This window comes from Varanus komodoensis, unplaced genomic scaffold (genome assembly GCF_004798865.1).
Source record: "Varanus komodoensis strain SLA01 unplaced genomic scaffold, ASM479886v1 scaffold53, whole genome shotgun sequence".
Classification (NCBI taxonomy): domain Eukaryota; kingdom Metazoa; phylum Chordata; class Lepidosauria; order Squamata; family Varanidae; genus Varanus; species Varanus komodoensis.
Window position 1 is genome coordinate 3,762,763 of NW_025336126.1, and position 25,673 is coordinate 3,788,435.

Here is a 25,673-nt window from a genome sequence, read left to right on the forward strand (position 1 = left end):
GCTCCCCGCGCTATTTGCCCCTTTGAAAGCCTGTCACTTCCCGGCCCTGTTCTCGCAACGTGCCGTTGGGCACGCTCGCCCGTCAATCACCAGCAGGCCCGCCTTCTCCCCGTTGTGCCTCCATTGTGCCCCCGAAGCGGAGACGGGCGCCCCCTCCTCCTCACACCCGTAGGCTCGGGGCTGATTGGCTCGGAGGGAAACGCCACTCGAAATTGGTCTCGCTCTGCTACTGGGTGGGAGAGGGACTTCTTGGCAATTTTCCTCCCCACTCTCACGTTGGACAGGGACGGCCCTCAGCCTATTTGGTAACAATGGTGCCCGTCAAAATTATTCCCGCCTTCAAGAGTCGAATGAGGACGCGGCCCTGATTCTCAGTTCTCCATTCGAAGAATTGATTGTCTGTCAAATTTCATGCGTTCCTCCTTTCAGGAGAATCTCTGCCCCGCCCCATTCGGTACATGCCAAAAATCCCTGAAACATTATGCTTCTCCCATTGGGGAAGCCGTACTTCGTGGCGGGGCCCTCACTGGCCAAATGAAACGCTTATCAACGGTTAATGTGAACCTCCTGTACCCATTGGGCCATTCCCTGAGCTTGGCAGCGACCCTCCACTTCCTCATTTCCTATTGGATACTTGCCATTCTCGCAATCCATTGGCAAAGTATGGTGTCCTCCCAGATTTTATTCGCCTTAGCAGCAGTTGGGGAGGGGGTAAACATTGGCTGAGCTTCGTTTCTTACTGGGTCATCATACTGTCTGTTATTGTTGATCCCGCTATTTTAAAATTCCCCGCCAACATACTGCCACTTTCTATTGGTCTGCCTAATCGACCGCGGTTTTCCCCGGTCAAGAGGCAAATATTACTGGTCAACCTGGTGGTCACTCAAGAAACTCCCGCCCATTAGCATTTATTCTGGTCTATGGCGTTCCGCCTGCTCACGAAAATAAGATGTATAGATATTACAAAACAAGAAGAGCCTCATATACACCATACATAGGAACAGATTTAGGCTTCAGTAAAACTATTCTTCCGCTGCCCTGGGGCGGAAGTGAGAGCTACCCATAAAAGTCACTGCAGGTATCCAGGATTCAATACAGTGGCATCTGATACCAGCCTGTGCCCACCAGGACGGGAATTCTTGTGCTTGATTCATGAGAAATATTTGATCTGAGGAAATGATTAAAAATAGACCTGCCTGTGCAAACTGTAATGCCAAAACAGCCCAATATTCCCGTATTTCAGTTTGGGTGTCCTGAGGCTGACAGAGTGACTTACAGCTCTGCAATGTAGTAGAGTATTAATACTGCAGATGGCAATGGCTTCCAACTTACAGTGACAATGGACTGCAGTACAGTCCTGGGTGGTTATATTTTGATTGCAACTAAGCATGCGTTGGAATGAGGCTTTTAAGTACCCAAAGCAAAGCCCTTGGGTCCATTCTCAGATAGGAAAGCCTCCTGGGACTCAGACCAGCCTACCGGGTCCCAAAAGACACATACAGCATTGCCTGGGACAAAAGACATGTACTCAGAATGAAAGAATCCCAAACCCAGGAATTTGCTCTGAGTGCCAGAACTGAAGGGCCCTTCTGTACAATCATCCTCCCCCAGTTGCCCCAGGCTTTCTGCATTTCAGTTTAGGACAGGATGGAAGTAATCTGGTAATTCCTGTTATTCAGTCATTAGAAATTCTTGCCAATCTACCACAAATTACTCAAACATTAATTTATTTTTAATTTATATTTCACCTGTTCCCAATACTAGAACTCAAGGTAGCTTGCATAAAAAACATCAATAATGACAAAATAAATAGAAATATATAAAAGATAAAGAAATAATTAAACCAATAGAATATTAAAATGTATTTGTGTACATTATTTTCTTGACCTACTTTTCCTTTCAGTACATTTGGTGTCAAAACATCTGCCTCCAGGCTTATCTTTATAAATTCTGACCTTGTTGGCAAAGATTTATTTTATATTTTTGACCCTCTTGTGTCTCTCCAAGGAAACTGTAACTGACCCTTCTTGTTTGATCATCAAGAAAAATATTATGTTCTTCACAGATGCATCAGGCTACAACTTGGCCTTGAAGCCTGGGGGTGATGGGAGCTGCAATGAAAAACCTTTGGAGGTCACTAGGTTAAGGACGGTGGAAGGGACAAAGGACACCGTTGGGGTGACTGACAGAGGAAAGCTGGGAGCTAAAGGCAAGAGGCATCACAGGGCCCAGGATGCCTTTCTAGAGAGGCCTCCACTTATGCCGAGAGTGGCATCTGATTTGGCCTACATTTCCCATCAGTACTAGCCAGCACAGGTAACGGTAAAGGATGGTAGCCATTGCAGGTGAGGGAAAAGCCCAAGTTCCTCACCGCGGGTTGCCCGTCGTCTGCGTGCACACTGGCAAAGCAGGCCATTTCGATACACATTTCAGTGCTCCGAAGGAAGCCAAACGCGGGCAGCGCCGCCGCCGGCGCCTCTCACCCTCCACGCACGAGGACGACTGACGAGCAGGCGACCCGGGCGAGCCGGTCGCGCGCGGCACCCGCGTTCCGGATGTGTCCCCGCAGGGAAGCACTCCTGCCTCCGGCTGGCGCCCTCAAGTGGACACGGTCGGGAATGCAGCGGGTGAAGACCTCGCTGTGGGGCAGTGAGCATTTTTCACTGGAAAAAATAGAAATAAAAAACAAGTAACTGTTGCAGTGAAGGACTCGAACCTCGGCATTCCTGCCCTTCCTATGTTTTTATTTCTTTTTATTTATTAAATTTGTATAAAAGCCGTCCATTAGCATAATGCTCTCTGGGTGGCCATTGCAATAATAATATTAATAAAATGATACAATTAAAACATTGTAACAAATAGACAAAAACAATTTATAATGTAAATTATAAATCGACAAAATGTAAAAAATAATTAAACTCAGTGCTGTCATATAAATAGTTTAAGGGGATGCATTGAAAAAGGAATGTTTTTGTCAGTAGGTGCCACTTCTGGTTTCATTTGAAGCTTGATCATATTTGTATTTATTTATTTAAACTCTTTCTATGCCATCCATAACTAAAAAAGTCGCTGGACAGCTTACAAGGTACAAAAACCAAGAACAAAACCATAAGAACAACACACACGGCACACGGCATCTAAAATAGTAATAAAAGCAAGGATAAAACCAATGAATTGTTAAAATCATCTTTGTTATTCAAAATTTGATCAAGGAACTTTGATTACTTCAGTTTTGGAACAGAACGGTCTTGTTTTGGGGCTTCTTGCTGCAAAGATGGGGGCGACTTTCACTCTAGGAAAGAAACTTCCCTCTGATTGGAACAGGCTGCTGTATTAAGTGGGTTAGATATTCCAGACTACAGTTTATAGCACTCTTGACATAAAGCCATGCTAGCTGGGGTTTAGACTTGAAATCTAAAACATCTGGAGGGCACCAGCTGTGGAAGACTACAGTACAGAGCTTCTGAGCTTCTCCTGGCAAATGGAAAGGAAAGGAGCTTTAGGGCCAGGATTTGGGGTGAATTATGTAGGAAGAATGGCATAGAACTGGTTTTATAACCACTACGGTGTCTTTCATCTGGAGGTCAGCCTATAATTGCACTCAATAAATAAGGCTGATTGCCTCTGCAATCCCACACCCGCTTACCACTGAGTTCAGTAGGACTTACTCAGAGCTTGCCCTGTCAATAGATTTGGGTAAGCCACGTGTGCAACTCTGCTCTTTAAGGCAAGTCAGCGTCGAGGCCTGATGCTTGGACAACCAAAGATGGATCGCTGCCTCCTCAAAGTTCTGACTGAGGAAGGTAAGAGGAATCTTCTCTGACTCCAAGTGTATGCTTGCTAAGTTATGGGAATGGTAAAACCTAGCATAAAGAGATTTGAAGATTTGAAGTAGCTAACTTACTTTAGGCACAATTCAGTGGGGATCCCCACAAACCTACAAACTTGGAGGATTATGGACATCCTGTGCAGGGCAGAATGAAGGCCGAGGTGAAGATGATCTCCACGCATCGGCCTTGCAAATCAACAAGATGGATGAACCATCCAGCAATGGCTTTTTGCACAGAGAAGGAAGAATACTAGAGTGCTACCAGGATACATTGTGTCCCAGCCACCCATCTCTTCCTCTCCCCACATCCGGAATGTGCTCTTCACCCTTCTCCGAAGTCACTCTTCCAACCTCAGAGAGTCAGCTGGCAAGTTCCATTCCATGACCTGAGAGTATAGATTTCCTAGTACTGAGGATGTAGCTCTTTTCAGATCTCAGCACTGAATCTCCAAAGAATCCCATGACCTGCTTATTATAAGCAAGCAAAAAGCCAATCTCCCAAGGGATCCTCTTAGGATACTCCTTAATTCTGTAAAAGATTTTATGGAAAAGGCAGATATTTCACTACAGAAAAAAAAGCTGAATAGTTTCATTTTGGGAAAAGGATGAAGGACAATAGCTCCTCTGATTGTTTTTATTGCTTTTTAAGGCTCACCCTGCCGACAAAAGCGCGTATAGTCAAGGCTATGGTTTTCCCAGTTGCAATGTATGGCTGTGAAAGGCGGACCATAAGGAAGGCTGAGTACCAAAGAATTGAGGCCTTTGAATGGTGGTGCTGGAGGAGACTCCTGCGAGTCCCTTGGGCAGCAAGGCGATCAAACCGGTCAGTCCTAGAGGAGATCAACCCTGACTGCTCTTTAGAAGGCTGTATACTGAAGATAAAACTCAAATACTTTGGCCACCTAATGAGAAGGAAGGACTCACTGGAGAAGAGCCTAATGCTGGGAACCGTTGACGGGAAAAGAAGAAGAGGACGGCAGAGGATGAGGTGGCTAGATGGAGTCACTGAAGCAGTCGGCGTGAGCTTAAGTGGACTCCAGGGGATGGTGGAGGACAGGAAGGCCTGGAGTAATGTCGTCCATGGGGTCGCAATGGGTCAGACACGACTTCACAACTAACAACAACAAGGCTATGGGATCTGGCAATAATGGCAGAATTAACTTGGTAAATATGGGCAACAGAAGAGCACATGTTGGAAAAATGGGGTGTAGATATCATTTTTGGAATGATACATTTAGAGATAAGTTCACCTGTATTTAATTTTTTCCTGGATCTGAATTTTATGGCTGAAGGATATCTATACATACATTGGGTGAATCATTATGTTAATTTTTAACTTTTAAATTTATAGGATTGGCTTAACCCCCTCTCCCCAGCAAAATAAGTTTATAATAATGCAGTCCCTAAAAATATTGCAGCCTTTGGCTGGGCAGAGATTTCAGTCCCTCCCTAGAGCCAGTTGCTCAGAAGATACAGATCAATTTGCCCCGGAGCCAGTCTGCTGGGTTGACAGGATGGGGCTGAAATTTCAGGAATTTTTATGGGAGGGGATCCATAGAACAGGCCCCAGCACCTGCATACAGGCAGCCTTCATTCCCACCCTCCCCTTTGGCTTGCTGTAAGGAGAAGCTTGTCTCCTGCTTACAGCACAGGCGCCATGGCTGAGTGAGAGAGCTTTCCCAGTGCGGAGCGTCTGCTCAGAGGTGGCCCTCTGTCCTGCTTTGCATGGGGCAGTCTGCTGCTTGGAGAGCAGGCAGAGGACAGGCCGACCTTCGATGGACTGGCCAGTCAAAGTAAGGTTTCAAGTTGCCGAACCATAAGGAGGCGCTGCACATTGAGAGTCGGCCCCGGACAGCTGACCAAGAGAGCACACAGGTCACCTGTTCTGCATCTTCTCCACGATTGTGAGATGTCTGTATTTCTATTTAAACAATAGCCATTATCTCTAAATGTGCACCTATGCATTAAATTTTGCTTGAGCAAAGGTTATGCGAATTAATATCTGCCTTTCTCCTCATGTTTTGTGATCAATTTCTTCTTCTTTTTGCAATGTCATCCTAATGAAAGCTCAGTCTTATTGCACCTCAAGATGAGTGGGGAGGGGAAGGTTTCATTTTTTCCATAAACAAAACTGGAATGTTCCCAATATACCTTTCCTGTAGGGAGAAGAGACACTGCTGGTGGCCACAAAGTACCTCTTGGGTAGCCAAAAATAAAGGTCCCCTGCCTGCTGGCTTCAGTAAAGTGGGTATGGTTGCCAGCTTTTTTCACTGGCTCCCTCACACTGAGCCTTCAGCCTCCCACTTGACTTATAGATGCATTAGCAAATGATAACATTGATCTCCATGCCGGGAAAAGCTTGAACTGCTACATTTCTGCATACGAGGTCTGGAACAGGCTGGACTTTTTATTTGGTCAGTTGGCAGCCTTATAGATGGGAGAAAGAGATAGACGAATTCATCAGTGGAGAGGGCATTAGAAAGTTTGCTTACATTCAGAAGCAGCCAGACTTATGCCAGTTCTTCCCTGGTGGAAGAGCAAATGGTATTCGGTATCTGCCTAGAGCACTTTCTGCTGAAGATGTCAGCCATTCCAGTCCCCCATCTCCACCACTACCCCCCATGAGTATCCCACATCCTCTGAGCATGTACAGTCCTCAGTGGGTATAGGGGCATTTTTTTTAATTTTAAAGGATTTTTTCCCTAAGAGGTTTTTTTTTTGTAAATCCAGGGCTCCTGAAAATTTGCTGCTACCTCCCTCCTGTGTATCCATGGTGCCATTTTAAGCCACAGTTTAGTGGAAGATTTTTGAAGTTCAGGAGTTCATCAGGACAGTTCCCACAGTCATGCCCCAAAAAGAGTCCAAAACCTTGGGCAGCTGCCTTGATCCCTATCAACAAGCCAGTTCTTGGAATTTTCCTCTCCAGGTAGAGCGGGCCTTTTGTAAAGCAAATGGATCTTGATTGTTCACCAAATACCTTACAAAGACTGGGGAATTTAGCCCCCTCCCCCAATCCTCACCTACTATAAGGATCATAGTTAAATTCAGAGGGAACAGAAAATCCTGAGTGGCGCTGCATCCCCAATAATAAAAAGAAGTTCCAGCACTGAATCCCTGCAGAGCCGGACTCTGCTAACCATTAACTGTACTTCTCCGAGGTCGCTGTTATTAGATATCGTATGCCAAAGCTTGGGCAGCTGTATTCAAAGAACTTTTTTATTAGAAAATGCAAACTTGAAGAACATGGAGATATGCAGAGTTCTCTCCCATCATTACAGCAGCTCTTCTGATTGCATTTGCCTTGTGAGTAATAAAATGACTAAGTATTGCTTTTTGCCCCATAAGTGGATTACTTTCTGGGGAAGCCGGCAAATGCCCCAACCCATCCCGTCTCCCACTCCTCTCCCCGCTCCCCCCCCCCCCACACACAGGGGCCTCGGTCCTTCTGAAGGTATTGCCTGACTGGATTTTGAAGATGGGGTGCAGGGTGGGGGCAGGTTCTACCGGATTTAGGTTTTCTAGAAAAAACTTTTGGATCACCACATTTTTTGTTTTTTGCTCTCGAAAAGGACAGCCTGACAGAAGATGGGGGTACTCTAGGGTGCATTCTTCCCCCAGGTCTCTGTGGGCCTTTAAAAGGGTCCACCCTCATGGCAGGTAAATGTGGCTGCAGTGGCCAGGATGCAATTATCTCTTGCCAGAAGGAAAGAGCAGGTCATGCTGTATTACAGTCCCATTGCAGCAACAGAACCATCGTGACAGGTTGATTGTAAACAGAGTCCCTGGTATGAGAAAAGCAACAGCTCAGAATCTTGTGGCATCCGGGAAAAAATGCGTGTACTGTCTTTCAGCTGCCCCCACGGTTTGTGTTGCTGCAACAGACTAACATAGCCACCCAGTGGAGCCCACAACTCTAGTTTCCCAGGCAATTGAATGGTTCCGTTTCTGTTGCTTTTAACACCATTACAGTGAAATCCAATCAATGTTTAAACAGAAAAATTAAACAGAACTCCCATCATTCCCTAGCTGGCCATACTGGCTGCAGCATATTAGGAAGCTGTAGGGTTCTTTTGCTATGTAGTTACACACAGCTGCTGGTTTTTATTTGGGTTTTACACAGCTGGGTAAGATTCAAAAGTTCTGTCTTGTGTTTATCATGCGGAATTTCAGAGCTTTAATTTTGTGAACCACCGAAAGACTTCAGCCATTGAGCAGTATAGAAATGAAATAAACATTCACAGGAGCCAAATTGTAAAACCAAAACAATCCCAAGAAACACCCCTTAAGAACTGGGCCAGTCATATTTTGTGCCTTTGCCACCCTGGAACCTTCCAGAAGTTTGGGACTACAATTCCGATAATCCCTCATCATGGACCATGTGGGCTGGGGCTGATGAAAGCTGTAGTCACGAAAGTCTTTCATGAGGAAAGCTGTTGTCCATGAATCTAGTATCCATGTTTTGTGGACCTCATCAGGGTGCCTTTAAGTCAGTTGGAAACAGGATTGTACAGACAGATTGTTTTACAGGTCAAATTTTATATAACCTGGGCCATTGCACTAATCAAAATGTTTTGATCATTATTCTCAAATCTCCATTATTACTTGCATTATTATAAACATAAAATATAAATCCCTATTTATTTATTTATTTATTTATTTATTATTTAAAACATTTCTATGCCGCCCCATTCGCCGAAGCCTTGGGGCGGCTCACGACATAAATTAAAATATAATACATTAAAAATATAAAACAAATTAACAATATAAAATAAGTCGCCCTGGCCAGATAAAATAAGCAATTAATATTAACAATTAAAATGACGTTTAAATAAAAAGGTCTTCATCTGGCGCCGAAAAACAAATAACGACGGCGCCAGGCGGGCTTCTCTGGGGAGCGCATTCCATAGATTGGGGACGACCACAGAGAAAGCCCTCCTCCGAGTACCTACCCTCCTAATTTCTTTCACGGAGGGTTCCCGGAGAAGGGCCTCTCCCGCAGATCTCAAGGGGCGGCCCGGCATATATGGATGTAAGCGTTCCTTCAGGTAACCAGGACCCAAGCCGTTTAGGGCTTTATAGGTCATCACCAACACCTTGAATTGGGCCCGGACTTCAATGGGAAGCCAGTGAAGCTGACGGAGGACTGGAGTCATGTGAACACAACGCCCAGTCCCCGTCAGCAGCCTGGCAGCTCTGTTTTGAACCAGTTGAAGTAGCCGGACCGTCTTCAGGGGAAGCCCCACGTAAAGCGCGTTACAAAAGTCTAGGCGGGAAGTCACCAGCGCGTGTGTCACTGTCGCCAGGCAGTCGTACTCCAGGTAGGGGCGCAGCTGATGGATCAGCTGAAGCTGAAGGAAAGTGCTGCTCGCCACCGCTGTCACCTGAGCTTCCAAACTAAATGAAGTGTGTTCCTTAATGCAATAACAACAGTAGTTAAATTTATGAAGGAAAGAGGAGCATTCAAAGTGAAAAAAAATCTACAAACACTAGAGGTGTCTTTAGCAGTTTTCTCCTTTTTAGTTAAAGTACAAATTTAAATCGGCACCTACAGTTATTATTCTTTGCTTTACTTTTAAAACAAGCACTTGCAAGCCAGCTCCCAGATTCTCAAAGTTATAGCCCAAAACATCCAGAAGGTGCCAATGTAGGGAAGGCTGACATATAAGATTACAATTCCTGGTGCCACAGAAAACAAGGCCATGCAGCTTCTCTGACTGTTCCTTCCTGGCCCTGTCAATCAACTGCTTCACTCACCGAATGGCCAAAATTGACTAGCACTCCAGATACACCGCATAGCAAACAAGATGGACAACAGGGCCAGGCAGGAGGCGCTACGGCAGTAGGGTAACCAGATACAAAAGAGGACAGGGTTCCTGTCTTTAGTGACAATCTAGAAGAAGAGGAAATTTAAGCAGGTGCAGGACAAACTTGACATACTAGAATTCCTCTGACTGCACCACTGTTCAAGGCTCTGCTCTCTTTTGCCTCAGTAGACAGAGGCGCCTTGCCTTACTCTGAGTTTTGTCTTGCTTTTTAGAAATCCTGGATCTGGAGAGCCTAACTATGACCTCCGAAGCAGGCCACTAGCTCCTCTTATTTCAGGATACCCCTGGTCCAGAAAAGCCATGCTTCAGTGGTGGTGTGCCTTCCCTGCTTGCAGGAGGTCTAGGTTTAACCCTTGGCAAGGGCAGCCCTACCATTAGGAGGAGTGAGGTGGCTGCCTGGGCTGTAAATGCTGGGAGGCAGCAGCACGGAGTCGTAAGGGAAAGCTGTGAGCCATGCTGCCTAGCCTGGGCCCCTCTCAGCCAGCCTGCTGCCTTCAGCCATGATGGAGGACGCTGTCCTGATGCCCACACTGAACAGCCACTTCGGGCAGCTTCCGTGCATGGAGCGAGAGAGGGACACCCTCTTGTTCTTTGGCTCAGACAGCGTCATGTCTTGCGCTGGCTTGATGCCTGGCATTTCCAGGTAGGGCCGGGAAATTCCTGCCTAAAACCCTGCAGAGCCACAGTCCGTGTTGACAGTACTAGACAGACCAAAGGCCCGATGCAGTGCAGCGTGGCTTCTGGCATCTCGCTTTGGCAGTGCTGATCCGCCTCTGGTTGCTGGCACCTTTTCTGCTCCCAGACCACTGGGCACCATTCCCCTTCCCTGGAACGCAGGAGTCTCAAATCTCAGCTTCTACCTGCTCCTTTCCCTAGTCCTGTATCCCCAGACCTTCCCAGAGAAAGTCCAGGCAGGATGGCCCCCCTCATCACAAGGGACATGCTGCATGGATTAAACCATGGCAAACCAAACAGCAAGGCCTGTTTAAAGTGCTGTCGATGTGGCAGCAAAGCAGATTCCCTTTGCGACGAAAGGCTCACCACTCCAGTGCCCTTTGCCCAAGCCAGGGTGGGGCTATTGGAAAGCAGCCTGGCACTGCCTGCCAGCTGGAGAGAAAGGTATATGTCTGAACAGGTGGAAAGACAAAGCTAGCAGCCCATTCCAAGGTAAGGAAATCCTTGACATTATTTTAAGCAGGACCCAAAAATCCTGAGCCCCAAATTCCCTGTTCCTGAGCCCCACGAGGAATGCTGATCTTGCCTGCTTCCGAACGGTATAATTTGTGCCGGTTCCCATTTCCTCGTGTAGCCCATTCTCCTCATGGCCTCTGGATCCCATGAAGTGGATCTTTCACTTTAATTGAAGAGGCCCAGCCTTGGCGAGAGAGAGGCGGGGCAGGGAAAGTTTATAGGTATACTGTTAGTGGAAATCTTTCTTCCTTTTGTTCTTTCATTCCAGTGGGCAAGGCAGGGACTTTCTGGAGAGGAGATGAGTTTTGGAATCATCTAGTTGATGGGCTTGGTCTGCTGCGGTCTAACCCACAAAACTGAACCTCTCTCCTAAACCACCACCTTGCAAGTTTCTAAGATGCTGCCTCTTTGCTCTGTCACAACAGGACATTAAAATCCAGGGATCTGACCTCTTTCCACTTCATTCCTAAAGAAGCCAGCAATCCTGGATCCCAAGGCAGCTCTTGATGTGGTCTCCATCTGTTTCTCATCTTTAGGTCTTCTGCCACCATGCGGCTCTGGGTCCTGCTTCCCATGGTCCTAACTGTAGGGGGGATTATCGGCTTCTGGGCTGTGTGAGTAATCAATCCATGGCACGGTGGGGGAGTGAGTGAGGCATGGCTAAGAGCCAACTAGAACCAGCTGAGCGGGAGAGCTGGGAGGCAGGAGGTGTCAGCTCAGATCTGGTCCTGGGATGGCAGCAGGAAGGCATTCAGTGCTGAAGCACCTGTTTTCCATGTAGAGAGTTACAGGTTCAATTCCTGAAAATGGGAGTGGGGTGCTAGGTGCAGAGAAAATCTGGGTGTTTGGCCCACAGGACAAAAATACAAGCAAATATGTATATGCTGATTTACCAGTGCTCTCAAGCACCCCCCCACACACACACACAACTGTGTCTTTAAAGGATCCTGTCTCCTAAGGGCACACCTATTTGAAAAATGGGGTGTATGGACAGCAGGAGGCGGGCATTTAATTTCAGAACAAAGCTCAGGCAGAAAGACTCGGGCAGGGAAGAGCAGGAGGTGACGTGCATGTGGGCAAAACACCAGCCAGTCCAGGGGGACTGATGCAACAGAGCTCAGCAGAGCTCCTGTGCCCTGATTTCCATTAGTGACCCTGGGCGGTGGGGTAGGCAGTCTCCCGCTGCTTCAGGACTCCTGACAAACCGCTTGTGGCTTCAGCCCTGGGGGCCACTGCCTAGCAATGTTTCTGCCTGGCAGCTCCAGGTTTGCAAGAGATGGGGATGCTTTCTCTTAGCCAGAGCAGTTGAAATATAACATTCTGAGCTAGATGAATCAATAATCCAACCTGGTCCAAAACAACTTCCTGCTTTTATTTTTGCTTTAGGGTTATTTTGTTTGTTGTGATATAAATTAAATGCAAATGACAGTCTAGCAAGTCCCTCTAGAAAAAGCCCTCCTCCCCCTCGTCCTGCCCCTAAGGAGAGTGGAGTATATCCATCCAATTTAGGGTGACCAACTTCTGAACTTGGTAACAGCAGTTTCAGTCTCAAGTGACTGACGGCTGATCAAGCTTAGCTCCCCATGAAAAGCATCACTTACTGGTAGTGGTATACCAAGCAGGTTAGAGCAATGGGTCAGCTTTCCCCATCCTGGTGCCCTCCAGATGTGCCAGACTACCACCCCCATCATTCCCAGTGCTGGCTGGGAATGATGGGAACTGTAGTTCCACACATTGCACAGGCGCCAGGATAGGGAAGGTTGAGATAAGAGCAAGCCATTAAAAAAAAAAAAAAAATACCTCCCCATCTTTTTGTCAGGCCTGCAGTAATATGGATCAAGGTGCTTGTGTAGGCATACTGCACAATGCTTACCTTGGTGTGCATCTTCCAGATGGAACGCTCCTACTGCCAGTGACCCAAACGTCTTGCACAACTATTTCATCTCTCCTTCCTTAATGGGAAACATGGAAGGGCTACATGGATTCCCTGGTAAACTTCAGTGGATGAGGCAGGGGAATTGCACAATAAATGCCTCACCGGGGAACATCCCATTGACTAGCCAGTTTAACCACCCTCAAGCAAAATTATGAGAAAATGGTATTGTTTTTCAGTGCCTGGCAGTCACCACAAGTGGTGCGATTTGAGTTACATGCTCAGTTCTGTAGGATTTCAGTGCATTGTTTCGGTTGCATAATTTCTCAGTGGCATATGGGAAAACTTGAAAACACTTAACTACTTTAATTTCTAGGGAGATATAGCCAGGGCTGGTTGCAGCCTTACCTAGACAGTCTGACAGCTTCAACAAACTCTGATTATTGCACAGATGTTAGCACTCTTATCTAACTATGAATTAAACATCATGGATGAGCCACTCCACATTTGGCTTAGAGGTTGTGATGTGCAAACCCAGAACTCTTGTATTACTTAATGTTAAACAAGCTAGAATTTTAAGCCAGCATTCACCCATGGTTTGTTGTTGAGTTAAAATTCTGGATTATTTAACCTGCAACAACCTCTCTTCTCTCCTCCTGCCTGGTCTTCTTGTACATTTATTCCAGTTGAAAAGCAAGCATCAACCCACAAATTTTCTCCCAGTGCAAGGAAACTGACTGCGGAGCTTTCTGTTTTGGGAGATGTGTTACAAGAATGTGTCAATGGATTAAAAAGACTCAAACATGCATTGGTGGTCTGTCAGCTGCAGCCGATTCATGAGGTTCCTCTTTCCTCAGATTCGCCATGGCAGTTGCAAATGGCTCCGTAAATGTCACAGAAGCATTTCCATATATCAGGTATGGGTTGACTGGATTTCTTCAGAAGCTCTCCCTGGACTTGCTCTAACTACCCTTGTCTCAGGAAATCAGGTTACCTTATGGAAGAGAAGAGCTTTTTGGATGATTTCCCAGTCCTGTGGAATAGCCTTTCCCAAATTTATCTACCTTCCTCTTGCATGTTAAGTTATTTGATAAGGCAGCCTTCCATTTACAAAGGGAGGAACAGCCATGGTCGAAAGGACTTAAGGTGGGGGTAGGTATGTTCTGGACCAATGTTCCACTGCTTGTGGAAGTTGCATTCTAGGATAGTATTCTTACTCCTTTTTGCTCAGGAGTACGATCCATTGAACTCAATGGGACAGGCTTCCGAGTAGATAAAGAACCCTAACAACTGTTACCTATGGAGGGTGCCGGGATGGAAAAAGTATCTGACTACAGTTCCTATAATCTGCAGCCAGCATATATGAGCTGGCTAGGCATGATGGGAGTTGTAGTAAGCATGGCTGGAGGGCACAATGACAGGAAGGCCTGGAAGAGCCATTTTTGCCAACAGAATTCCTTCTGTTGACTTCTAATCCTATGAAATTTCCCAACTTGACTATTCCCAGCACCTGTGGCGCCTACCCACCCCAGAGCTGCCTGTTTGGTCAAGTTCTCAATCTCGGAGCTTTTTTAGGTAAGTTTGGTCTTTCTTTTTCCATTTTCCAAATGCTGTTTACAAGGCCAACTGTTGTTATTCATTTGTTTTTTGCCTTTAGCAGAGGTCTTGTTGATGGTTTTGTTAGGGTAACTTGCTTGAAATATCCTCCTTTTGGGTTCTGTTCCTTGTCTAGGCATTTAATCTCTGAAGGAAGAGTAGAGTTTGATGTCTATCTTCTCCAGTGTACAGGCAGGCCAACGCATTCACAAGTACACTAAAGCTGCTGTCTTGAGCATGCACAGTTAGAAATTAGTTACATTGAACTTAATGGAGCTTGCTTCTCAGTAACTGGGCTGCAAGGAATGTGCTCCCCAGAGAGGTCCACCTGGCGTCGTCGTTATTTGTTTTTCGGCACCAGGCCAAGACCTTTTTATTGAAACAATATTTTAATTGTTAATTGTTGACTGTATTTATTGGTTTTTATATCTGTGCCGAGATGTCTCCGGATTTTTAAGGTTAATTGTATGATTGTTTATTTGTTTTGTAAGCCGCCCCGAGGCTTTTTGCAAATGGGGCAGCATAAAAATGTTCTAAATAAATAAATAAAGAAGGAACCCTGCAGTACACCAGCTGCTGAGAATATTGTGAACCTTTAAGAAAGGTTGCTTGAATACTCTTTGCTGCCAAAGACAGAATATTCTCCTGTAGAGCTACCCCAAATTCTATACTAACCAAGCTAAATTCTGCAAGCTGTGCAACTGTATTTCATTTGATTCCTCATTCTTAGATGTGTACTAGTCACTGGGAGAGGGAAAGTCAAGCACAATGAAACCTGCCCACCTGACATCCTGCCTACTCCATCCCTGCTTCCTTTCTCCAGCTTAAGGGCTAGAAACTTGCTCTTCATATTTTAAAAATATGTTTGAGATTTCAGGATGCAACATCCTTCATCCACTTCCCAGTTTTTATATAGATATAATAGGTATGGTACATACAACTACTTTGGAAGAGCAGAAAAAGTAGCCTACAGTGGAGTGATTTTAGGATAATATTTCTTTCAGGTGTGGTGATTTGCTATCTGAGATACCAACAGGTGCGAGATTACGGCTGTCATTCCCACTTAAATCTAGCTGGGCTTATTCTGGGCATTTTTTTTGCCATTGGTGCATCTCTCGTGGGCAACTTCCAGGTAAAACGGAGGGATGGATGTGCCAGTTCTGGATGGTGGGTTAGAAGTCTTGGAGGAAGGAGGTGGGAGAAGTGCTCAAATTATAGAGACGCAGGGAGAAAACACCTGTCCATTAATTTTTGTGGGGATCTTTAGCAATGCCTTTTCACATCATGGGGAAGAGGGCATTATTTGGCTAAAATTGGTGGTGGGGACTGAGGCTTGTGGGTTTCATTAAAACCCCCGCTATCTCCCCCCCCCCCCACATAGCTTTCATGCTGAGTGGAGTGTAGGAGGCTGCTCTCTTGAAATTCTTCTTTTGTTTTTCCTTCCTACAGCAATATAACCAGCTGGAAACCCACCTGGTGGGAGCTTTCTTGGCCTTTGTGATAGGCATTGTTTATTTCTGGGTCCAAGCGTTTCTGACCAACCGAGTGAATCCAAGACACGGAGGGCCATGGATGGCACCTCTCCGCTTCTCCCTCAGCTTCTGCAGCGCTGCCTTCTTCATTGGCAGTATCCTGACCATGGCAACTACACAATTGTGCAGGGATGGGAGGAGGAAAAGGGGTTAGAATTCTGCACCAGGATTTAGAGAATTATGTAACAGAGATCAAAGTTTGTTGATGGGTGCAGGATTCTTGAAATCGCAACTATCTTGGTATGAAGCTTATTTAGAAAAGTTGTGGGCCCCATGGATAAGCAATTGTAGTGCAGTGCAGATATGGAAAAAAACACACATTTTAAATCGTTAGGAACTAGCATGAAGCAGTCCTAAATAAATTCAAGTGTCCTTAATGCTCATTACGGAAAGGGTAGGGTAGGATAGGATAGGAGCTGGAAGGGACTTATAAGGCCATCGAGTCCAACCCCCTGCTCTGCTTCTACATCTGGTTGCAGTCCCAAATCTTTCCAGCTTAGCAAAGGTTACTTTACATGCTAGCTCACTGGATAGCTATGCAGGCAGGAGCCTGGGTGGCACTGCCTTTGGGACTTTCCCAAGGCCGGTTTCAGGGCTCAGCATGATGAGGAACTCACCAGGGGCCCTAACCTGGCAGGGGCCACTGGCAAGAGCGTGGTAGCCTTGCTGTTTGCTCATCCACCCTCAGTCCTGAAGGGGTTGGGCAAGCTTCACTGCCACTCTCCTACATGTTTTACCCACGTCAGGAATATAGGAAGAGGCCTTATTCTGAGTCAGCCCATCTAGGCCAGTACTGTCAACACGGACTGGCAACAGCTCTCCAGGGTTTCAGGCAGGAGTTTTCCCACCCCTGCCTGGAGGTGATGGAGTTTAATCCTTGGTCCTTCACACATACTCTGCCACTGAGCTTTCTGCAGCCGCTTCCTTAGGCAGGGACCAGTAGCGATGGCAGAGAAGAGGATGAGGCCTAGCCAAGAGGCCCCTCAGAATTAGAGGCAGCCATGGGCACTTTCCAGCCCATCTGGGATCTATTCTAGAGTTGAGAAATGCTATCTGGTTCCTCTCCTTGACACTTTTACTCCAGCAATTGTGCTTTTTACACTGGGGCTGACGTCTGAGGCAGCCTACTGCGAATGGGCCCTGGCCATGAACCTGTTTGTGCTCTTCGGACTCTTCGCAGTGGATTTCTGGCACGTGGGGGCCTGCTCCATCCATGTGCACCACCGACTGGCAGATCGGGACACTCAAGACATCCAAGCATCAACACAGACTCTGCCGCTCTGATGACACCTTGGAGAGAATTGTGTCCTTGGGCCTATCCACAGAGATGGTTCCCCCAACCCACCTTTCTGAAGAGAAAGGGCCATATCTTGACATGTTCTTTCACTGGCAGGCCAATGGTTCAAGCTTTCTGTTCTGGGGGAAAGAGAATCCAAAACATTGTGGAACTCCTTGCAGACAGCCTAGCAGGATCCTTCTACCACTTTCTGGAAGGCCTTCCCTCTGGTGGTTCCCGGTACCAAGTGAAACAGATTCTGTCCTCAAGCAGAAATCTCCCGAGTGGTCCACTGCCTTCCTTCAGAAAAGGGTCTAGCAACCATCTCCTATGTAAAGTAGTATTTTAAAGTGTGTATTTTATTCTGCAAGCCACTTTCTACTGGTGGCAGCAAAATGGCCTTCCTCTCCCCCTTTCGTTGCCCATGCTGCTGCACGAAACACAGTATAATCAAAGGATACCAGTTACGAATCTTCTTCCATGACACAATCAGCTCTGTCCACCATCCGTTGACGGGAGTGGCCTTTTCCTTTCCACCTCATCAGTGGACCTAGTAATGCTTTGCATTATCGATGGGGGTGAGGGTGGTTATTGCATCCTTCAGTCCCGTTGTCGTCCACGGCTTCACTGATGGGACAAGACACCAGGAGGCACAGATGTCGTCTTCTTCACAGCTTGGGCTGCCACACTGGATCTTGATGCCACAGTTAGTCTGTCTGAGCTATGCAAATTGTTCAGTGCATATTCTTTTGACACTGGTTTAAACAGAAAACCAACACAGTGGTTTTGTCTTCCTACCTCACTCTTTAGACTCTGACAAATGTGAAAATGCTGCTTGTTGGAAGGCTAATGATGTCACTCCATTAAGTTCCTGTACTGCACAATTATATATTCCCAATTACTCTTAGATACCCCCAGCCTGTCTGAGCAGTACTGAGCCAACAACTTTGTGTGTCGTTCCTCTGGTGGAAAAGTAATCCTATGAACTCCCTTGTTTTCCCTCCTTTGTGAGAAAAGGAGCTGAATTATCCCATTAAAGGGGTGAATACTAAACTCCCAGGTCTCTCTTATATGTACATTCTTGGGGGCTGCTTTTTTCCCACAAATGAAGCATCAAGTCCCTCCAATCCTTCCAACTAAACTCATATTTTAACAACCATAGGAACTTTTCACGGTTGATCTCATTTCTTTGGTTGGAGGAAAATGAATAAACAACATCTCATATTGCTATCCTGTCCATGGAAAGCTATATTTTGTTACCCTTGAACTGCAGCCATAGAGTGCAATTGTGATCACTGCCATCACTGATTTAAGTGCAATATTATTACTAGCCTTAGTTAATGTGTTAGTGGGCTGTATGAAAAGTGGGAATACAAATGGCAGTATCGTTCTGCAGCAGCGGTTACAAAATGTACAACCTGCACACACACCCCGGCTCATTCATTGTGACATGCACACTTCTGGGCTCCATCCTCTCACACACTGATCAGTAGCTGCCTTAGTAGGCAGACACACGAATACACAGTTCCCCAGCTCTGTTGGCATGTTTCTTAACGCCCCTACTTGCATATCCATTTACATGCATAGACCCCCAGCTCCTTTTGCTCTGTACATGCACAGAGTACATGGCACTCAGTCTGTGCTGTATGTGGCCTGATACATACCTGGAAACGCTTCCTTGTGGGCCCTTCCTACACACCTTCACATTCTGCTGTCACCCTGGGGCCTTTAGCAGGGAAGGGCAACAAAGCACTTGCCTCACCCTGTGGACCCTCCATCTGGCTGTGTCCAGAGCATTGCCTGAAGAAGCTACAGGGAAATGGCTCTTGAACCCTTACAGTTGCGCATGAATTAGACCCCCCTCTTTCACCCCTGCCTTCCATCCAAGTTCATCCACACCAGTCTGCCCCGTCTTGCCGTATGCAGAGAACAGTCCTTGGTCTCCTTCCTCCACTCTCTCTCACATGCAAGCAGCACCCGTTCATGTGAACCTGCCTCCCACACTTGCCTTCCACGGTCTGCTTTTATATACCTGTTCTTCATGCTGAGAGCCCAGCCCAAATGTTTGCCCTGAGCCAACTCACAAACGCAAGTCCAGTCCCCGTGGTCTCGTGCGCATCCTGCATCCTCGCACCAACACACGGTCCCATTCGTCTCATTTGCACTGAAGACAAACGAGACCCCGCGGGGGGGAGGGTTTAGTCAACTCCAGTACTTCTCTTTAAGCAATGTGTGCGTGCATGTATGTGTATCTCCAGAGAAAGTCCTAGTCTATTATGGGATAGTAGCCTATTGTGCCCATGGGATCCACTACTCACAAAACAGGGCTTTGACACTTCTAAAAATGATCCAGGAAACTAGCAGAAATTTCCAGAACAGCAAGTCAACTAAGCTTGTAGAAGGGGTCTCTGCTGACCTTTCCCATTTTTGCTAGTTTTTGGGGTTATTTTCAGAAACCCCAAAGCCCTGTTGCACAAGTGGCAGATCCCATGAACACAACAGAACCAGCAAAGAGAGAATGCAACCCTGTGGGATACTGCTTCCTGGAATTAATCTGGATTAGCTCCACAAAACCCTTGCAATGAGGCAGCCCTCAGCATCGCCCCTGAAGAAAAGGGGGCAGCTCCCCCCACCCCCGCATCAGCCAATCCCAACCTGCCAGTTGAAAGCAAAAGCAGCACCCCCTGAAGGTCAAATGGAAATGACACTTGGCCGATCCCTGCAGCAAGAGAACGTTTGAGTGATAGTTTGTATATTTTTTGTTCTTTTCTGCGCAATACTTAGACCCCGATATGACAGGATACAGGAGGGGTTGGACAATCAGATGGAGGTGGAGAGGAAGGAGCTGGGCGGGTGTGTGGTGTACGTGTCCAGTAAAGTCGGGTTCACAAAAGGGCGAGAGGATGGACAGACCTGGGGCCAGAAAATGCTGTGACGAGTGGAGGGCCGGGAGGTTACATACAGTTCTCCCCTTTCAAGTGCACGCCCGCATGCGCCATCACCTGCCTCCTGAGCCACCCTCCCAATTAAGAGAAAAGCGTCACCCAGAGCAGGAAGGGGAAGCAGGAGGAATGAAAGAAAGATGAAGGCTTGTTTTTGCAGAGTTCCCCACCACCACCTGCGACACACACTCTTCCAGGTGCAAAGCCAAAACCTGGAATCTCCCCAGATTTGTTGATGTCGGATGTATGACTCTGCCATCCCTCCCAGCCCTGCTCCTCCAGCTTCCCCTCCTGCTGCCACTGATTCCTGCAGGGACCACTGATGGTCCTGCCTCAAGACCTCTTGTGCCTTGGTGTCCAGGCAGGTGTCCACGTCTAAGCCACAAATTTTAGGCCCTGTGTCTCTGCGGCTCCTCTGCTTTTCATCAAGGCCACAGAGCTTCCAAAAACAGTTAAGTGGGGCCTCCCACTTAGTCAAGGACACTCATGCACACACCCCCAACTGCCTTGTGCGTTTGGGTGCCAAACTTTAGGGGAAGAGAGTGGGGACTCAACAGGGGAGATGAGCCAAGGATCTGCTCAAGAGCTCCGACCGGGCTGCTAAAATTACACGAGACAGAGCCAATTAGAAGCTGCACTGTGATATCAACAAGGAAAAGCAACCCTTTGAAATGCTGCAGACTAGATTTTGAAAACAAAGAATACTTAACTTGAGAAAGGCAAAAAAGGAGGGTTGTTCATTAAAATGGCCTTTTTTCTTTTAGAAATGAATTATTTTGATAAAGGTTCCTGCATAAAATAATAGCCTGCTTTTAATACAGACAAGAAAAATCTATTTTAAATCTGATTTGATTTTTGTTATAGTCAGAAGCTATGATATTTCTAACCTTTGCAGACTGAAGTGTGTGGGTGTGTTTTAGCTAACCAATGAAAGCAAAAGGTAATTTGCACAAAACTTCCTATGGGTAGTAGCAACTACACAGAAGCAAACAGTGTGCCCTTTCCTGCCTGCTGATGCTCTGTGAAACCAATCAGGCGCATGCTTGAGATATATGCCATGATGCTGCAAGGTATTTGGGGTTGCTGGGGGAGAAGCCACCCAAGGTCTTCACCCATGGTGTGTTGTTGGGTTGAAACTCTAGCTTGTTTCTCCCTGAGTGATGCATGTTTGAAGCTAAGGTGTGCTTCCTCACAGGACTGCTCCTGATATTACCAGACAAAAGACTTTATGCAGCTGTTGTGTTATTCCTCCTTAGCAGGTATTCTGTGCTAAGAAAACAAAAGTTGAAAGAAAGAGTGGGAAAACATGAACATTGCATTTTGAAGTTGGATCACTTTTATTGTTGGAGCTTTAATGTATTTTTTGGCTTTAGAGGATGAGGCACCATCTGGACCCCCTGTAAAATTCTGTGAACGAGGCAGGGCAAGTGCACAATAAAAACTTCACTGAGAAGTCCATGTTATTGGAATGAAGAGCATCCACACCAACCCAGAATCTGGGATGGGGATGGGAAGGGTAAATATAATCACATTGCACTGTAAGCATTTTGAAGTACCAAAGACTGAGTTTAAGGTTGACTGTTCTTGGGTGTGTACACACAGTTTTGCTTAATAAAAGTGACTTTTAAAAATTGTATGTTAAAACTGGATCCCTTTTACATCCCTTTTATGTAAAGTTTGGTTTTAGATGTATCTTTCATATCTTTCTTTTTTAATAGATTTGGGGTTTTTAACTGAAGGACAGGATATAAATGGAGAAGAAATAAATATATAAATGAATTATCAAATATCAACTCACAATCATAAACGCAACAGAGCTTGGATTTCAATATATGTGAATTTTCATTTTTGGGACTCCTCTTCAAGTTTAGATTAGGATAATTTTTTAAAATACTGGTTTAGGGGAGAATTTTTCCAACTGCTGCTTTAAACAAAGTGTTTATTAGAGTTCCAGTAAATATCTTAAATTTCATCTCCACTGGTGATACTGATGAAAAAAAATTATTTAGCTTCTCAATGAGGAAAATGTAAAAGAAAAAAAGTAGGAGGAGAATGGAAACCTTTTGATTTCTCTCCTACAACAAGGAATCTTCCGACTAGCTCTGTCTCGCAATTTTAGCTAATGCACCCATGATATTGTGAATAAATTGATACCTTTCAGGCCACAGAAGGAAAAGCAGGAGAAAGAGGATGTGCCATGGCAAAGACCAAACTGAAATCAGGACAGAGTCTGTGAAAAGGGCTCAAGTAAATAAAGTCACCTCCTTCCCCCGACAAAGCAATCAGATTAAATCCCCCAAGCCCCACCGGCTCCTGCCCGGTTTCTCCTCCTCCTCCAGTTTGTTTTCTTTTTTCAGTCCACCATCTTTTTCTTTGCTTTTGTCTCCATTTTATGTTCTTTCCCCTCTCCCTTTCGGTTCTTTTGTGGATTTGTTTTGTTTTCTGTTTTCTGTTAACTATTTACAAGTTCACAGTATGGGCCGCTCCCAAGATGGCGACTTTCCACCCTGGCGTGAGATGGGGCTGTTACATTTGAACCAAACTCTGCCCCTTTGCATCTCCGGTGGGGCCTTTTACCCATCCGTATGGTTCATTGGCTCCTTTCTGTCCATCCGGGGCGGCTCTTGCTATTTCCAGGGGGGTAGAGTTGACTCCCTCCAGCTGCTTTCTCCCCTGCCCTCCCCTGTGCTAGCCCCCTGCCCCATACGTCATGGCTGCTGTGGGGACGGGGGTGGTGGTTGCTGGACTTGAGTCCCATTAGATGAGACGAGCTTCTTGTCCTTGGAGCCACGTCGATGGTGTTCAGATGACACGTCGGATTCAGAGCGCCGAGATGTTTGGCAGCTGCGAGTTGGGGTGCCTGGCAAGCGGGGCTGCTGCCCGTTCTTCTCATCTGGAACAAAATGGAAGGTTAGTTGATTTCCACGTCTATGCCTTTGGCACCATGCAGAGTATAATGCTCCTCTTCTGCTTTCTGTCTCAACAACAGCATCCCATGATACTCAATCCTAACTGGATTCTAACCATGCAAACTGATTTTGGAGGTACACTGAGTTGGATCCTGGAGGTTCCGTGTGGCCAAAATGAGCAATAGCTGTTGATAGACTTTCCTAATCCTCTCTTTAAAGCCCCCTAAGCCATAAGAATCATTCAGTCCTGTAGCAGCATAGTCCCAAAATTAATTATTCATTGTGAAGAAGCATTTTCCTGTATCTTGGGCATTAATGCCCATCCCTGGTATTTCTCTCTCTATCCACCATGCATCATTTTATAACACCATAAGGTCCCGTCAACAACAACACCTTAGCTTCCTTCTTGAAAAACAAAAATGGCAGAAAATGCTCCAGCCTTTCAGCGCAAGGATGGTGCCCCATCCACCACTGTATTCTGGGAAAAAGTCTTTGCAAGGCTCCAATTAAATTTAACTGACATTGCAATAGGAAGCCTTAGATTAGGTCCAATTATTTGTCCATCGATCCCAGTATTGTCTAGCTTGGCTGCCAGTGGATTTCCAGGATATCAGATGGAGGTCTTCCCCATCATTTGTACCTGATCCTTTTAAGTAGAAATCCCAAGAATCAACCCTCTGTGTGCAAAGCACAGGCTTTACTGTGGAGCTACTGTGGCAGTCTCATGCGCACACATGCATACACACTCACACATGGGTAGATGCAGGCTGGTCAGCTGACTCTCTGGACTGGCAACAAGGAAGCCGGCCTTGGTATCTGCCATGATGCTAGCCTCTTCCTGCTCTGTCCCCTCAGCCCCTTTTTCTATGCCACCTGCTGCTGGCATATCTCTATTCTCACATGCAGCTGGGACACAGGAGTGCCATGGAGCTTCGGCATTGCCAGCCACTCAGACATGGACAGGGGCTTGGCGGATCAGGGTCTGCTAGCAGATCCCTGGGTAGCTTTGTGGTAGATCAGCAAGGGGCTTTGGCTCCCTCCTGTTTAACAAAAGCCGGAGCAGTTTGTCTCTTCCCACCCAAGCAAGGCTACTGAAATGAACAGAGCTTGTGATGGATCTTTGTGCAGCTTCAGTTCAGTTCAGTTCTATGATGCAGACCCAATTCCCAGGCTCAGAATGCATCCTGGGGTGCCCCGCTCTTTAAATCTAAGGGCATGTGTTGTGCACCTGGCTCTGGTTGGTGGATCTTGGGGTTTTTTGGAAAAACAAGCAAGCAACAGAGATGCAACGAGCCTGAAGCATGCCCACTGCATTAGCACAGTAGTACTGAACAGGTGCTGAAGAGAAGTGGAGGGAAAGTCTGCTCACTTGAGTGCCTTTTGTGAAAACAGGCAGAGATGACATCCAGCAAACCGTTTGTGCTGAGTGCAAGGTTGTAGTAAAAAGGAACGCCTACCTGCAAGGGCTTGCACCGAAGGCTGGTCGTGTGTGCTGAGCAGTTGCGCCTGAATTGTTTCCACAACCCGCTTAAACCGGCGGCTGGGACCTGCAGAAGCAGACATGAGCACACAGATCAGAGGGGATTGGCTCTCTGGGGACAGACCTCAGAAAACAGGCTCCAGGAGAAAAATGCAGCTGGGATCACAACAGCAGGAAGAGGCGTGGTCATCGGTGCTGTATAAAAGAGAGCTGCAGATCTCAAAACCAGACTCAGACTGTGTTGTGTGTGTGTATCTACCTGTCTACACACACACACACACACACACACACACACAGAGAGAGAGAGAGAGAGAGAGAGAGAGAGAGATCCCTCAGGATTGTGAAGTCCCATTCATATCTATGGACTCTAAGTAGGGTTAAACATTAGGCCCAACCTTATGCCACAGACAATTGGCTGAGGAAAGAAATTGGATACCCAGGCCAGAGGCTAAGGTCTTTTTACAGGTGATGGGTTGATGGGTACATTGCCTCTGCAGAGCATTGGCCCTAGGGAGGCCTTCCACAACCTGGTACCCTCCAGATGTTGTGGGCTACAACCCCTAGCATTCCTGACCTTTAGGCATGCTGGCTGGAGCTGATGGGAGCATCCCAGAACACCTGGAGGGCACCAGGTTGGGGAAGGCTATCCAAGGGACATAGTTCTTATAAAAGTAAAATGTCATCTTACCTGCAAAGAAACTGGCATCCCCTCATCCATTGTGAATTGCTCTGCACTGCAAACCTAAGCAGTTTCAAGACCAGTCCAAGGTTGTATTTAAGTGCCAGACTGGTCTTCTGCAGTGGTCAGGAAATCTATGCTCGTGAAGCAACTGATTAGGGGCAGACAGATGGAATGCCTCCTCCCCAACCCCGCGTGCAGCGACCAAGCAGGCCGTTAAAGAAGTGCACTGCTCCATGCCAGGCACAGAAAGGCAGCTCTCCAGTCTTCCTCTGCCAGCCCTCAGCAAGCTAGAAGATTGTGCGGGCTTATTTACACATGTATTGCAGTCGAATGAACCAGTTCACACAACACGGACAGAACAACATGGGCTATGGGGAACTGCAGTACTTGCTGCCAAATGTACAGGCATTGTGTTGAATACGCAGCCCCAGTCCGAGACTGAACTGTGTTGCATGAACCCAGCCATCGTGGGTTGTACGAGGTTTAAACAGGGCTTCTGGTGGATGCCACAGTATTGACTCCTGAAGTGTAGTCGACA

The 25,673-nt window shown here is 46.6% G+C and overlaps 2 protein-coding genes across 2 annotated transcripts in view; one reads left to right on the forward strand and one right to left on the reverse strand.

Moving 5' to 3' along the window:
* The first annotated feature begins 11,379 nt into the window (after positions 1 to 11,379).
* Positions 11,380 to 17,130, forward strand: TMEM150B (transmembrane protein 150B). Its single transcript, XM_044448132.1, has 6 exons — positions 11,380 to 11,459; positions 13,576 to 13,635; positions 14,226 to 14,293; positions 15,319 to 15,446; positions 15,764 to 15,941; positions 16,931 to 17,130. The coding sequence occupies exons 1-6, from the start codon at positions 11,395 to 11,397 to the stop codon at positions 17,128 to 17,130; spliced, it is 699 nt and encodes a 232-aa protein (XP_044304067.1). The 5' UTR covers positions 11,380 to 11,394.
* A 5,642-nt stretch (positions 17,131 to 22,772) lies between these two features.
* Positions 22,773 to 25,673, reverse strand: part of BRSK1 (BR serine/threonine kinase 1) — a 57,803-nt gene continuing 54,902 nt past the window's right edge. The window contains exons 18-19 of the mRNA XM_044447858.1: positions 24,431 to 24,520; positions 22,773 to 22,957 (exon numbers count right to left, since the gene is read on the reverse strand). Coding sequence (XP_044303793.1) covers positions 22,773 to 22,957; positions 24,431 to 24,520 — 275 coding nt within the window. The remainder of the gene's footprint in view (positions 22,958 to 24,430; positions 24,521 to 25,673) is intronic.

What these genes read in the sequence shown, in the direction of transcription:
- TMEM150B (XM_044448132.1), top strand. Translation starts at nt 11,395, where the DNA reads ATGCGGCTCTGGGTCCTGCTTCCCATGGTCCTAACTGTAGGGGGGATT. An exon ending in ATTATCGGCTTCTGGGCTGT is followed by an intron (nt 11,460 to 13,575) that starts GTGAGTAATCAA and finishes CTCTTTCCTCAG; the next exon opens with ATTCGCCATGGCAGTTGCAA. An exon ending in GAAGCATTTCCATATATCAG is followed by an intron (nt 13,636 to 14,225) that starts GTATGGGTTGAC and finishes GACTATTCCCAG; the next exon opens with CACCTGTGGCGCCTACCCAC.